This window comes from Gadus chalcogrammus, chromosome 11 (assembly GCF_026213295.1).
Source record: "Gadus chalcogrammus isolate NIFS_2021 chromosome 11, NIFS_Gcha_1.0, whole genome shotgun sequence".
Taxonomy (NCBI): Eukaryota; Metazoa; Chordata; class Actinopteri; order Gadiformes; family Gadidae; genus Gadus; species Gadus chalcogrammus.
The window spans coordinates 11,626,670-11,641,507 of NC_079422.1; the positions used below are offsets into that span (position 1 = coordinate 11,626,670).

The window sequence follows — 14,838 nt, forward strand, 5'->3', positions numbered from 1 at the left end:
CCGTGGAATACGTGCACGAAAACCCCCTCATTAAACGTGTATTTATTGTTTCCTCGTCAACACGGTGTACGCGCCCTCTGACAGGCAGACGATGAAGCAAAGGACTTCCTGTGTTATGAGATGACTGGGCTCTCCATCTTTAACACCAGTGAGCACCGCTCCGCTGTCATGGTAATAACCTGGGTCGTGGATAATGAGGGGCTAATGAACATCAGGACAAGACAAGACCAGTGGTGGATTGCCTCCACCTCACTCTGAGTCTCCGATATCTAGCAGTTTTGGCTTTGTCGTCCGCGCTCGTCTGCCGAAAATGCTTACTATGTTTTCGTTGGAGGGGGAATGTTTTATTCATACTCCTGTAGTCGCCAGAAGCCTGGACAAGATTGGACGTGAGAACAGGTCAGGGATCAGGATGTAATAGGCAGAGGCATGCCAAGAAGAATCACATCCGCACACAACCGTAAACATGGTATTGTGTACATAGAGGCGTGCATTTAGTAGTGCACTCGGGGTGTGGGGAAATGGCAGTTTGGGTTTGGGTTCTGACTGGACTCCGGGGCTGTTTGATAGAGGTCCCTGGAGGGTCTGGCGATCAATGAGAGAGTATACAAAGTGAATACATAGAGGATAGAGAGATGGTATGTAGAGATACTATATAGAGGATATATAAAGACAGTATAACAAATATAGACATAGTTTTGAGTATTTTTAGTGTCAAGCGATAGTATGTAGAATATGTAGAGTATAAAGAGATAATGTATAGAGATAGTATAGAGGTAGTATATAGAGATAGTAAATAGAGATAATATAGGGAGTATAGTATAGAGATAGTATATAGAGATATATATAGTATAGAGATAGTATATAGAGATAGCACAGAGCTAATGTATAGGGAAAGTTTACAAAGATAATATACCGATTATAGTGTAGAGAGCTATTGGTTCTTTATTAGCCCTCACCATCCCCTTCAGGGAGCGTGAGCGGGCGGTTCAGTCGCCCACCTCCTGCTGCCGGGCTCCACCTCTGAGCAGAGCGCTGTGTGGCCATGGCCACACAGCGCTGGGTACACAAAGAGATTCCATTTTCTATTTTTCTTCTCTCCTGTGGACACCAATTGCTGTCCCCCCCTCCCAGGCGAGTCCTGGTGGTACCGCGCGTCTCCCCCTGCCTCCCCCCCCTCCCCCCCTCCCTCAGGAGCCCGCAGGAGCCTTGAAAAGGTCAAGCTTTGGAGGGAAAAGTGCTCTCCCTTTCTCTCTCTGAAGGCCCCCTCCTCTCAGCGATGGAGACCAAGAGACGGGGCCGCGTGACACCTGCCGCCACGCAGATCCCGCGCAGGAGACACAGAGATGAGGTGTTGAGTTGTGCATGAAAATGAAATCTCTGGAAATGTCTTTGAGCGCCTCAAGGTGTAACACGGCCTAATTCAATTATTTTCTTTCTGCCATCTTCTGGCTGGCCATTTAAAAAAAAATAACTGCCAAAGCATGAAGATGGCGGTGTAGAGAGTGCCTTCGCGACGTGTGTGTGCTCACGATGGGATAAATTGCCCCACAAGGAGTAATGGTTTGCACCTCGTGACGTTCCTGCCGCTGCGGCTTCAGAGATAAATGACAGTGCAGATGTGATTTGAAATTAGTCTGTTAAATTAAAAGAAACACCAGAGCTATTCAGGTCAAACCGTTTTAATAGGAATATTCATTAATGAGCGAGAGACCGCGCCAGAGAGAGAGAGAGAGAGAGGCGGAGGGGAACGACTTGACAGACTTGACAGAGAGAGGAGGTGAGAGAGAGAGAGAGAGAGAGAGAGAGGAGAGAGAGAGGGAGAGAGAGAGAGAGAGAGAGAGAGAGAGAGAGAGAGAGAGAGAGAGAGAGAGAGAGAGAGAGAGAGAGAGAGAGAGAGAGAGAGAGAGAGAGAGAGACATAAACAGAGCCTGAGAGAGAGAGAGAGAGAGAGAGGCACATAAACAGAGCCTGAGAGAGAGAGACGCATACAGAGAGAGCGAGAGAGAGAGAGAGAGACACACAGAGAGAGAGGACGAGGCAGAGGGGAGAGACTTGACAGACTTAACGGAGAGAGTGGGAGTGAGTGAAAGAGGGAGAGAGAGAGAGAGATGAGACAGAGGAGGGATGGAGGGTGAGTGAGCGGCGTAAAGATGAGATCGGGTTCCACAATTTAGGAGGAGTGTCAGCCTCCACCCGTCAGTCCAATGGCTGCTCCATCCATCTCCGCCACGCAGTTGTTTCCCCTCCGATTATGTCTGGAACCACGTGTGTTGTTTTGTATTTGAATGGAGTCTCCTCTGCTGCTATGGGCTCTGTCGCAGCAGTGAACAGGACTTACAAAACAGCAGTCATAAGGAGTGGATTTTTATTTGCTCTGAGTAGTTTTAATGTTGACCTGCATGACGTCAAACAAATCGCAAGACTTTTTCTTTATTTATTCCAGGATGATCCGCTTGATATTTAAGTGACAATAGAAAGTGATATTGTGCTCAATGGTTCCTACTGGTGCGTACTGGTTCCTGCTGTGACCATCCTGGTAAAACAGGATGTAGGAGAGGTTATGTTAACGAAACATCATCAGAGAGATTGAAATGAGATTACACAATGTCCTGCTGACAAAAAGACACTTAACGCGACAGATCTAGTGACGGTAGTCAGGCAACGGATTATGAAATGTAAAAATTCCCAAAATATAACAGCAAATTGCTTCTCTTTGTATGTGGCCAATATTGGGTTATGCTTGCATGAAGCCGTTACTATTAACATATTCATGCTGTCTTTTAGCGTCTCCATTCGTGCGCCCCGACTGTGTTAGAATAGAAAGTAATCCTAGGAATATTTCTGTAACCGAAGCTTCCATTTTCCTTCTCCTGTTTTGTGTTTGAAATAGAAGCCCTAGGGAACAGCTGTCTCATTCAGAAGTCGGGAAGTAAGACTGCTCTTTATGACTTAATTTAGTAATGCCCTTACTTAGTGGCACAGTACTTTGATACATTTAAAGACGTCTTCTGTTATGTCCTCATCTGAATTATTTCATTGTTTGTATTCCTAAAACATGTCAAGGCCAACACAACGTGGCCAGTTTTTGCAAATCTACCTGGAACATTGTTTTCCAGGGAGGAGGCAGATGGGAACGTTAGGAACAGGCAATGTTTCCTCCCTGTTTCTTTTTCCCGAACCCCCTGGGGAGTTGGTGCTTAACCTTGTGTACCAATCCATTCACCACAGTCGGAGGTTTGTAGGGGAGACACAGCTATGATCACGGGCACTGCTATGCCTTGACTTGAGACAAAACAACATTTAGCGTTGTTAGCTAGCAATACTGAATGCAACCCGTGCTGTTAAATGTACAAAAAGCGCCCTGCTCCACAGTCCCCTTTCTCTGACATTAACTGCTCCCCAGGGAACGTGTGTGTAAATGCCACACATTTGGAAATTGGTCGGGTGGTGGAGGACGAGGGTGGGGGGGCTAGGCTTGCATCCTCTGCCAGGGTGGGCGGAGTGGGGGTCTTTACTCTAGGGATGGGCCTCTAGGGAGTGTAAAGGGTGGACCTCTACAGAGAATAGGGGAAGGGCCTCTAGAGCATGTAGAGGCCCACCCTCTACAGCGAGTAGGGGGTGGGCCTCTACACTCTGTTGATAAGAGCAACATGAATGTGCGTATGTAATTAATCCCGAGCCTTCTAATGCGGTGTCTTTGTGCTGTTGAGATGTAAATGAGACAAGTGTAAGTAAACAATGCACCATAATCCATTGGTGTTATTTTAATGTGGAATAGGACCATTGACCATCCATCAATCTTAATAATGCAATTGCAATTCTTTGTTTATTATTTACCAATGAAGAAAGCTATTTTAAAGTTAAATAGACTATCAGTCAGTCAGACGTTCTTGCTGGGGAATTTGCAGCTGCTTGAAGCTGCAAATTCCAAAATTTGAAGCTAGTTGCAGAAGAGAATAGCTGAACGGCGAAGAAAAGCTGAAAAGGGATTCAGAGTATTCAACAGGGTTGAACACGGAGCAGAGTGCACTGAAGATTTGATATTTTTCGGTGTTACTTGTATATTTCCAAGTACAGTTGGCTAATGGCATTTGTAGAGAGAGAGAGAGAGAGAGAGAGAGAGAGAGAGAGAGAGAGAGAGAGAGAAACGGAGAGAGAGAGAGAGAAACGGAGAGAGAGACAAAGAGAGAGAGGGAGAGAGATTTTGAGAAAAAAGAGAGACGGAGAGAGAGAGAGAGAGGGAGACAGAGAGAAACATAGAGAGAGACAGGAAAAGAGAGAGGGATTGAGAATGTTTATGTAGGAACACGTGGACATTACAATAAATTAGTTGTTCAGCCTCGTCTTTTTGACCCACCAACGTTCAGCAATTCAGACATTGTCGATCCATTTCAATTACGGCCTTCGATTGACAATTCCCTTTAATGATATTCGGTGTCCCTGGTTTGTATGACCCAAAATCCTTCACCTTTATAATCGTCCAATGCCCGCCATACATCGCTGCTATTCATTTATCTCTGGTCTATAGCTGTTCCATTGTGGCTCTCCCCAGATTGTGTCACCGGTAGCCTGGTACCGGGGCCCGGTCCAGCCGTGCTCTGTATGAATTATGATGTGCTGGATCATTCTTAATCTTGTTATGGATGTAACCGTGCCCTTGGGAGGAACACTAAGGGATGGATGCGGCCTTATCAGATTTCCCAGTGCTTTGAATCATAATACACAAAAGGTCATGAGGAGGTGGTAGATGGTATGTAACGCAGGGCATGTTTGCATTGAGCACTACTGTGTAAGTGTGTGTCTGGCTGGGTGCGTGTGTGTGTGTGTGTGTGTGTGTGTCTGTGATATTTTTCTTCTTTCGTCTTTATTAGAAAGTGAGTCTTTATGGGCTGCTCTTTGTAATCTCATAAAAAGCTTGTCATGAACGAGTGACATTAAAGCGCTGTTCATGAAGTCATGTATTATACAAGGACAGGATGAAGGTATTTTAGAAGTTAGATCTTCAGTAAAACCTTCAGTTTTCGCCTGAAGGAACTTTCCAGTTCGTCTAGTGAACTGCTGCGGAAAACTGTAGTCCTGTAAAAGGGTTGCTTTGTTTCCCGTACAAATCGAACAAATGTATATCCAATAAAACGGGAGCTATATACAGAATAAAACTGAGACAAAATAAAAGTCACACATTTTTTATTCCTCATATCTGTATTTTAGGACTTGAAACAGATATATTTTATATAAATAGATTGTTAAAGTTAATAGCAGTCTATTCCTTCCCCTGTACTGGCCATAATAAATAAATCTAAACTATCTAGGTAATTTACTTAATTGATTCAACAACAGTTAATTTCTAGCATTACAATTAACTACCTGATCCGTAGACACGTTTTCCCTCTTGTTTACCTTTTCTTATCTAATAATGAGGGAGCGCATGCGTCCCGACAGTCTCTCCGTCCTGTCTCCCCACACTGTCTTTTTATGTTTCTTGGACGGGATGTAACTGTCATTTCGTTGCTCTGTACTTGTGACATGTGTAATGACAATAAAGTCTCTACTACAAATGGACTTGCCGATCAGAATATCATTGTAAGACTGCGTCTGGATTCTATGTATAGTATGATGATACGATTATGTTGGGTCTGAGTGAGATCCTGAGGGAGGTGGATGACGAGCTAAGTAACATAATATCATTATCATAAGGTGTCATAATGTACGCGCCGCCGTTTCAGGAACAGAGGTGATACCGTCTATGCATAATCTTTGTGTGGCAGAGATATATCCAATTTTGGGTTTAAATTAATAATTCCATAATTGTTAATTTTATTTTCACACTGAATTATGTTAAAATAGGAATGGCAGATCATTCATAAGATGTACACTTTATTCAAAATCACATGACATCAAAAGACCTGCCGATAACTGTCAGGTTCAGAAACAACCCAATACAAACTAGTAGCTGTAATAGAAGGGAGTGCTAATTTAGATAATATTTAAATTGACTGGCTCCAGCTGATATGTTCTTTCCTAAACCAGAGAGAGAACAAGCAACAGAAAGTCCTACCACACAAGGAGCTAACCTTGCTAGCCTTCCTCCTGGTTGCGGGCTACTGTGGGTTTAGAGTGACCCTGCCCCTGCCCCAGATAACAAGCTCCTCTGCCCCTTGGCTCCTTGGCTCCTCGGCTCCTTGGCTCCTCAGCTCCTCAAGGTGACCCTCAGCCGCAGGTCATTTGACTCAAGGGTAAAGCCGTCCAGGCCTCTGTTAGGCTGCAACCCCCCCTAGAGGAGGCCATCTGAAGATAGGACATCAAACCCTCGTTGATCCGTTGACCTTCTAATATCTTAAATGCCCAACCTTCCTGGGTAATTCTGTGAGGCTCATGCTCCTTCTGAGGTTTCTGTGAAGTGGAAACCAAGTGTGCTGTGTTGTTTCACTCCTCACTGTTCTCCAAACACAAACCACTTTCTCTTTACTCTGCAGTGGAATGTCGCGCCCCACCGCTCTCACTTTAATGCTCAGAGTTGGCCCTGATTCAAATCCTCTCTTAGACTCAGAGTATTTCACTCTTTAAATAACACTAGTATTCAGTCAGTGAAATAAATAATTTACAATTGTAATCACAAACATTACAGCCATATAGAGATGAGCCTGATCCAAGGAGGTATTGACGAGACCAGTTCAGAAACTCACACTTCACGTTTGGTGTTTCTCTGTACTAGTTTATATGGCTAAGTAGCATTTTATAAGTGCTACTGCTAAATTCCATTCATGAAGAAGACATTTTTTTCATATATATTACCTTAAGTTACCCTTTTATTTATTTTTCTTAATTAACGGCATCCAAAAATCTCGGCAATATTTATCAATGCTTTGACATTAAAAAATGGTGTTGAAAATAAACATCAAAGTGTTACCATGGTAATATACATGACCATTCGACGAAAATGCAGAAAGGACATTCAACAATTTGAATATATTGTGCATGTACAACAAAACGAAAGCAAAACATTGCTTCATTCGCGTTCAATTTAATACACAAAATTGAATCTTGAAATACACTATTGGTCTCTCGCTGTTGATGGATGTGTGTGACATCCCCACATTAAACCAGTCCAGCCCAGAATCTCTCAAGGTGCCTATTTCATCCGTCAAAATGTTTAATTCATGGCTTAGATCCTTTCATGGATCACAAGGAGTATATTTCCACACCTAGCTTTAATTTAAAAACCTAATAAAGGTTAAAGTGCAGCCAGTGTGTTCATGTGTCTCCACTTCCCTTAATATCAATACTATGAACCTGCCCGGTGTACAGAAACATATTCATAACGTGTCTATAAAGCTGGGAGTGATTGCGCTGCAGCCGCTGAAAACCATATGGATTCAGACGCTCGCCGGCCGGCTTTATGTTTATGAGTCTCCTGAGGAGCGCAGAGTGAATGGGAACGAAGAGAAGCTGAGAGGTCTGCTTAGGAGGAGAGACAGGAGGAGGACATGGATGTCCATCCCAAAGACACACGCACACGCAAATAGGTACGCACTATGCACGCACACACACCCACACAGATCAGGGTGTGTTGAAAGGAGTGGGATGATTACACATATTACATTGGGGCGTCAACCAAATGGCCTTCCTGTCCTTACTTACACAGAAAGGTAGATAAGGATTAAGGATTCCATATTTGTTTTTTGATAAGATTTATTGAATTATATTGGATGCGTTTCCTATTGTCTTGTCTGTTTCTGAGATACTTGATGGGTTTTCAGGAGTCATTAGTGTAGGTCTGGCGACAGCTGCTTTGTAAATCCAAAGGTGTGAATTGGAATGAAGGCTGAATATTTAATCAACCTGTGGCAAACCGGGATCTGAAACCCTAACCCATATATCAGACGTTGGATGTTCCCTCGATGGGTAAAGTACCCCGGTTCACGTGATCCAATCCAATTTAGATGTGCAGACAGTGGTTTCCTTAACAGGAATTCTATTTCCTGTCCTGAGCATCTGAGCGTTGACGCGTCGGTCGCACTAAGCCTGCCGCCCGGGGCCCCGGGCCCCTCGGTCTGCCGACGCCGCCCTGTCTCTCAGGATCATTTCAGGCCGGGGACGGGAGAGAGACCTTGGGGTAGGGAGACAACAGGCTGATTGTGTGGGTACGAGGGGAAAGGCTCCCAGCAGGGCTGGGCTAATCACGTTAGCCGGCAGCGACTGCAGGCAGGACAGATGCAAGGCGAGGGGGTAATAGGGTTATATTATTCTGATTAGTAGAGCCTGCCGGGGGCTTCGCAGATCTACTCTCCACCCTCAGCCTCACCTTGCAGAGCGACCACGGCTGCCCGGGCGTCCCTCCTTCTTTATCTCTTTCTGTCCGTCAGACAGCTCCGTGGCCTCTGATGCGAGGCCGGGGTTGGTGCTGATCCATTGTGTTTTATTTCCACGGAGTACATTACTTTTCCTATTATCTGCCGTCTACACACAGAGCGCCAATGATGTGTTGAGCGGTTTCAATTGTCTCCCCTGTTTAATCTCCCACCTACAAATGATTGAGAACAGTTTGTTTTCTGTGTTATGGCCCCGCGCTTCTTCGAAACCACTCATCAGCGCTGATATTAAAAAGCCTCCATCGCTCCGCTATCTCCCTTTCAAAAAACTCTCCATGAAGGAATAATTTGATGTATTGTATTGTGTCCCAGGCTGCACTCCATTTATTAATATGTTTCACATTTGTGTCATGAAATAGAAGGCTTATCATAGAGTGATTCACTGATATTTACAATGGCATAGGTTCATAGCATCGAAACACAACACAAGCCACATGCATTGTTGTTGTTTGACGCCACTGACCCCTGGCTGACCTCTGACGTCCCATCTCTCTCGCTCGTCCCTTTAGGATCCTACATGCTGGTCAACTCCTCCCAGCATGCCGCAGGGCACCGCGCTCAGCTGCTGCTCCAGACCCTGAGCGAGAACGACACTCACTGTGTCCAGTTCAGCTACTTCCTGTACAGCCGCGACGGCCACAGTCCCGGAGCTCTGAGGGCCTACGTCCGCGTCAACGGGGGGCCCCTGGGGAGCCCTGTATGGAACACATCAGGGTCCCACGGCAAGCAGTGGCACCAGGTGGAGCTGGCGGTCAGCACCTTCTGGCCCAATGAATACCAGGTGAGAAACCTTCAGAACAGCTAACACACCTGGACAATGTCACTATGAATACCAGTTAAGACACCTTGAGACCAGCACAATGAGTACCAGGTAACACACCTGGACAATGTCACTATGAATACCAGGTGACACACCTTGAGACCAGCACAATGAGTACCAGGTAACACACCTGGACAATGTCACTATGAATACCAGTTAAGACACCTTGAGACCAGAGAAATGAGTACCAGGTAACACACCTGGACACTGTCCCTATGAATACCAGGTGAGGTAACCTGAGACCAGCAAAATGAGTACCAGGTAACACACATGGACACTGTCACTATGAATACCTGTTGAGACACCTTGAAGCCAGCACAATGAGCACCAGGTAACACACCTTGACACTAGCCTGACAAATACCAGGTAACACCCCTGGACACTGGCACAATGAAAACCAGGTAAAACACCTATACACCGGCTCAGTGAAAAACAGGTCACACCTGGACACTGGCCCAGTGAATAAGAGGTCACACCTGGACACCGGCCCAGTGAATAAGAGGTCACACCTGGACACCGGCCCAGTGAATAAGAGGTCACACCTGGAACCCGGCCCAGTGAATAAGAGGTCACACCTGGACACCGGCCCAGAGCATAACAGGTCACACGTGGACACCGGCAGGCTCCAATGCAGCTGATGCAGTATTTTTACTCTCAGCCTGGCAGGGGGGCGATGGCTGAGTCACTCTATCGTCTCCAAATGACTATCATTGGATTGGTTAAGGTTGTACTTTAAAAGGTAGGGACGGTACTGTTCCGAACCTCTGCAGGCGGTATATCATTCACAGTTAGATTATAATTGATTTCTATATGAGGAGTTGTTTTTCTTATGATGTGCCTTTTGTAGGCATGCTGTGATTGACATTTTATCCCTGAAAATACATCTGTTTGTCCCTGTCTGATATGAAAAAGGTATTGTCGCTCAGAGCGATATGCAATATCTACATGTCGCTGGATGTGTTTCAGGTCCACGGCTGAAGCGTTGAGGTAGGCATGCAGGATTTCTACCGACATGTTCAATTTCATTTATTTTCTGCTTACTCTGCAGAGCTGTCAAAAAGCAATTAGGTGGAGCAGTAAAGTGTCAATCTCTCACTTAATTAATTTACATTTTGCTGCGGAGGATCTGACCTTCCCCATGGAAATAATGTCCTGTAGTACCAACAGCATAGTGTAATATTTAACGCCTTTTGAAAATGAAATGAATAAAGGTTTAAGAACATAGGCACAAACACTCCATAGCATTTTGTGAATTAATTCACATGCTTATATATAGTAATTTAGATATAACACTGTTGAAGAAATACACACTGATCATTTATAATGTGGCCATAGAAAAGGATAATGATTTAAACACACACAGAGAAATCAATGATTTTGCCAATCACACACCAGCCTCCCAGCATTTCTCATTCTTTGTTGGCCAGCTATTTCTCACTTATCAATAGCTCTGTTCAGAAACTAAAAACTGCTTAAACTCTTAAAACTAATAATGAGGTCTGGACAGTTTTATGGCCAAATTTTGTTGTAGGCAGCTCACTTGCATGTGTTAGATCAGTAATTACTTCTCATTTTTACTGCCTATCATTTACTACTGTGACATTTGCACAGTATGGGACCTTTAAGTTCAGACCTTTTAAAGAGGACTCTGTTCGTGTGATTTGATGTCTGAACGAAGAGAACTGAGAAGGACACTGGGCGACCGATGGACATTATAGGTATTGGAAAGGATCATGCTTCCACACTATCCATTATGACTTGGAATGCAACTGTGTGAACTCATCACCCAAAAATACTACAGTGCAAACCCCATGTTGTCCCCCCTTCTTTCTCCATTGTATGGGGCGAAATGAGTTTTGGGCTATTTTCGGGGCACTTTGGCTGTCCTGCTAGCTCGCCGTGTGGAGATGCATATATCTCCTCCTTACTCCATTCAAGAAAAATACGAACGGCTCATAGGTGAGTCAACATTGCAACAATGCTGCCAGAAAGATGCTTCATGGGGGAAAAAGAAGGTATTATAGGCTGTGAAAGGGAGTTGTTGACTCCACAAAATGGTGGAGGAGTACAACAAAAATGGTAGCACTAAAATTTACAACAATTTAACTGTTAACTGTTTAAACCACTAATGGTAGATGCTAATATTTTATTTGTTAGAGGGGATAAAGCTCTAAAAGGTATTGGATTAAATGAGCTTCCGAGATCATGTGGATTTTGTCACCATGAACTCCAATTCCCTCTCCCGCATTTTCCTCCCACGGCTACCCATAAAACCGCACTACGTCGATTCCTCATTCTCGTCTCCCTCTCCCGTTCCACCGTTCAGCACCACTTCAGCTGACCCCATGCTAATGCGCTCCTACTCGCCAGTCAGAGACAAAGCAATTGGTCCGGTCAATCTCATAACTCATTTTACATTACCAGTCCCTCAGCAGCCGTTTACACATCTCCTGTGATTGGAGGACTAGTGCGGGTCTCGCCCTATAGAGCAGCAACGCGTCACCACGGCAGTAAGTGGTAGGAAGTGTCGGGTCCGATGTGTCAAGGGGGCAGTGTCCAAAAGGGCCAGGCAACCTCCATGTTCATATGAGCGCCGATACGGATGGAAACGCATGCATAAACCATAGAGTGCTGGAACAATGCTGGAGCAGGGAGGACAGCGAGTCTTGTAGATGTTTTAAGCCTGGGATGAATGTCTCGGTTATCTCTGTGTTCACCAGGGACTTAAAGCTTTCAGGCATGTTGGCAGCAACCTCTTTAACAGTAAAATATTAACGTTGTGTTGGTTATACTAGCTCTGGAACAAGCTTTATCAAATCTCTTTATATCTGTACTGATAGGCCGGGCAGAATTAGGCTGTCACCACCAGACATGCAGCAGCAGTCCTTTGAAGCAGACAGAGCTGACTTTAACCTCTCGTTCTAGTCATCCTGTGATGTCTTTGGTGCATAGATTGCTTTAGTGTTAATTCAGTACCCTCTTGTTAACCAGACGGTACTTCTTTTGATCACCCAGAGATTCTTGAAAAGTGTAGATTTGGTGAGGGATATTTTTGGGGAAAAAAATGAGATCGCCTTGAGATGTTTCCAGCATTCCTTTAGTTTGTTTGCTACTGCCATATTTCTCTACCAGCTTTATTGGTCAAAACATCTGCAATACCTTGGATACCTTGCTATCAAATATTAAATATTTTATCAGGTCCTCGAATACAGCAAACTAGAATTGAAAATGTGTCTCTCCTCTGTTCCCTCTCTCTCAATCTGTCGCTCTTTCTTTTTCTCTCTCTCTCTCTCTCTCTCTCTCTCTCTCTCTCTCTCTCTCTCTCTCTCTCTCTCTCTCTCTCTCTCTCTCTCTCTCTCTCTCTCCAAGTCCACTATCTCTAGCTTGCTCTCCTCTCTCATACGTTGGATTTCTCCAGCCTTTCTGTACACATTGTTCTTCTGTTCTATTCCTGCGCACCCAACTCTGTTTATCCTGGATATCTCTGCATATAATGCACGCAGCTGATGTGTATATATATAGCTGAAACATGCAGTGTATCTAAACTCTGCTTAGCCTAGCCTCCCAAATTAGGCCAACGGTTCTCCTGCACCCAAGGAATTAAGTATTATTGTGTCAGTATTTCTGTAGTGCGGTCTCTTCCTTTGAAGAGCTGCAAGTTAAGGAAACCAGAGATACATCAAAGGCATGGAAAATAAAATACTCATTAGAATACTTATGTTTCAGCTTTGTTTGGTAATCTCTCGTATATTCCCTCCCAGCCCCTGCTGAGACCTCCAGGCAGGTGCCTGTGGTGACGGAAAATAGAAAATGTTTTACGTGGCCGGGAACCATTTGAGATTCCAGACACGGTGTCCTAAGTATCTTCAGACACTGACTCTCGTCCGGTGGCATTTTCCACCTGGGTAGCTGTACCTGAGCATTCAACCTTTGGTGTGTGAGCGTGTCACACGGTGATCTCTCCCTCTGATGGGTGTAATGATGAGTGCAAGGCCTTGCCGCCTCATGGCGTCGCCGGCCTTGTGTGAAATCAGTGGATACTGGAGGTTTTTATAGCAAAAAAAAAATACTTTTTTGATTTGACGACATTCCCCTTCAACATTAGCCAGTGATTAAATCAAATCCAGCATTATATGTTTTATTGAGGCCGTGAATCACTTTGTGCATAACTTTTATGTAACTTTTGTCGGCGGATGATTTATAAATATATTATTTTGCCTTTCAGAGAACGGACGATTGAAATGTATTGAAGGGGGGGGATTAATTAATTTAGGATATCAATAAAATGTGACCAGGTTGTTTATTAAAATATATGTTCACTATACATCCTTCCAAATAACCTCCTGTATCATAGTGAAGACAATTATGGATTTACCTGCAATCAATTTCATACTTAGCCTTACTCTGCTTAGATTAATGGCATGTTCAATTAGTTTTCAAGGTGCTTTGAGTTGCAGTTTTTCTAAATATCTGAGTAATTGTGTGTGACTCTTGCTTTAATTCTACAAGTGATCAGTGCAAGTTGTAGAATATTGATGAATTGCTTTCGCACACAGAGGCAGGCAGGCAGGCAGCCACACACACACACACAGACACACACACACACACACACACACACACACACACACACACACACACACACACACACACACACACACACACACACACACTGAATAATTCCTCTCTTTTTTTTAAAATTAATACTAAATATGGTAAAGATAAAGAATAGAAAACAATGAAGAAAGAACTAAAGGAAAAGAGACACATGATCACATGATAGAATTCAATTAAATGTTTCAAAGCAGACTGAGAATGGCGCTACATTCTTCCCTCCCCCCTTCTCCACACATCACGCAGACTCCCCCGTCCTCTCCGACATGCAGCAGCTCAGCCTTGAGGTTTAACCCCCAGCCAGACAAGCACCCGTCTGCAGACTCACCAGGGTCGCTCTAGCACTCAATCAGGCCCCACTCCGTCCTTAGCCCTCGTTCAACCCCCACAATGTCTTCTACTGGTGCCACCACCCCCCGCCCCCCTCCTCCTACCTCTTTCACCGCTTTAAGCTTAATTTAGCTTTGCTTTGACTGCATTACACACTGAGCTGCCTCATTCTCAGCCCAGGCCTCTCAGCTAACCCCAATTTCTTCACATCCAATGGAGGTCCGTGGGCACAGTACAGCCCAGGGAGGGGTCATTGTCCGGTCAGGGTTATGATGCCGATTGTTGCTGTAACAGAGCCTCTATGGTCCAGAGGGCCAGGCTATTTCTGTCCTGCCCACTAAGAAAAGACTGGAATGGTGGCAGAGGTCCTGGGTGGGTCCTTGTGCCTCTAAGGTGTAGAGCGCAGAACCCACGAAATAACCTACACAGTGTTCTTGTTCAAACAACATATTCCATTGACCTTACATTTATTTAGCCTTTTTTCCAAAGCAAAGTGCATTCAACAATGAAGATCTAACCCAAAAAAGTGGAGGAATCATTTGAGTACAAAACAAGGTCTACAATATAGAAATAGGAGCTAGAATAATTAATTGTATCTTTACAGTCTGAGCTGAAGAGTTTTCAGCCTGCGACTGACGATGGGTACGGTTTCAGGTTTTCTGAGGTCAGCAGCAAGCTCTTAATCATGGTAGTGGACGGGCTGGG

General features: G+C 44.6%; 1 protein-coding gene across 2 annotated transcripts in view; it reads left to right on the forward strand.

Moving 5' to 3' along the window:
• Positions 1-14,838, forward strand: part of ptprub (protein tyrosine phosphatase receptor type Ub) — a 136,489-nt gene that overhangs the window by 55,280 nt on the left and 66,371 nt on the right. For both annotated transcript variants that reach the window (XM_056603076.1, XM_056603077.1), the window contains exon 3: positions 8,882-9,153. In XM_056603076.1, coding sequence (XP_056459051.1) covers positions 8,882-9,153 — 272 coding nt within the window. The remainder of the gene's footprint in view (positions 1-8,881; positions 9,154-14,838) is intronic.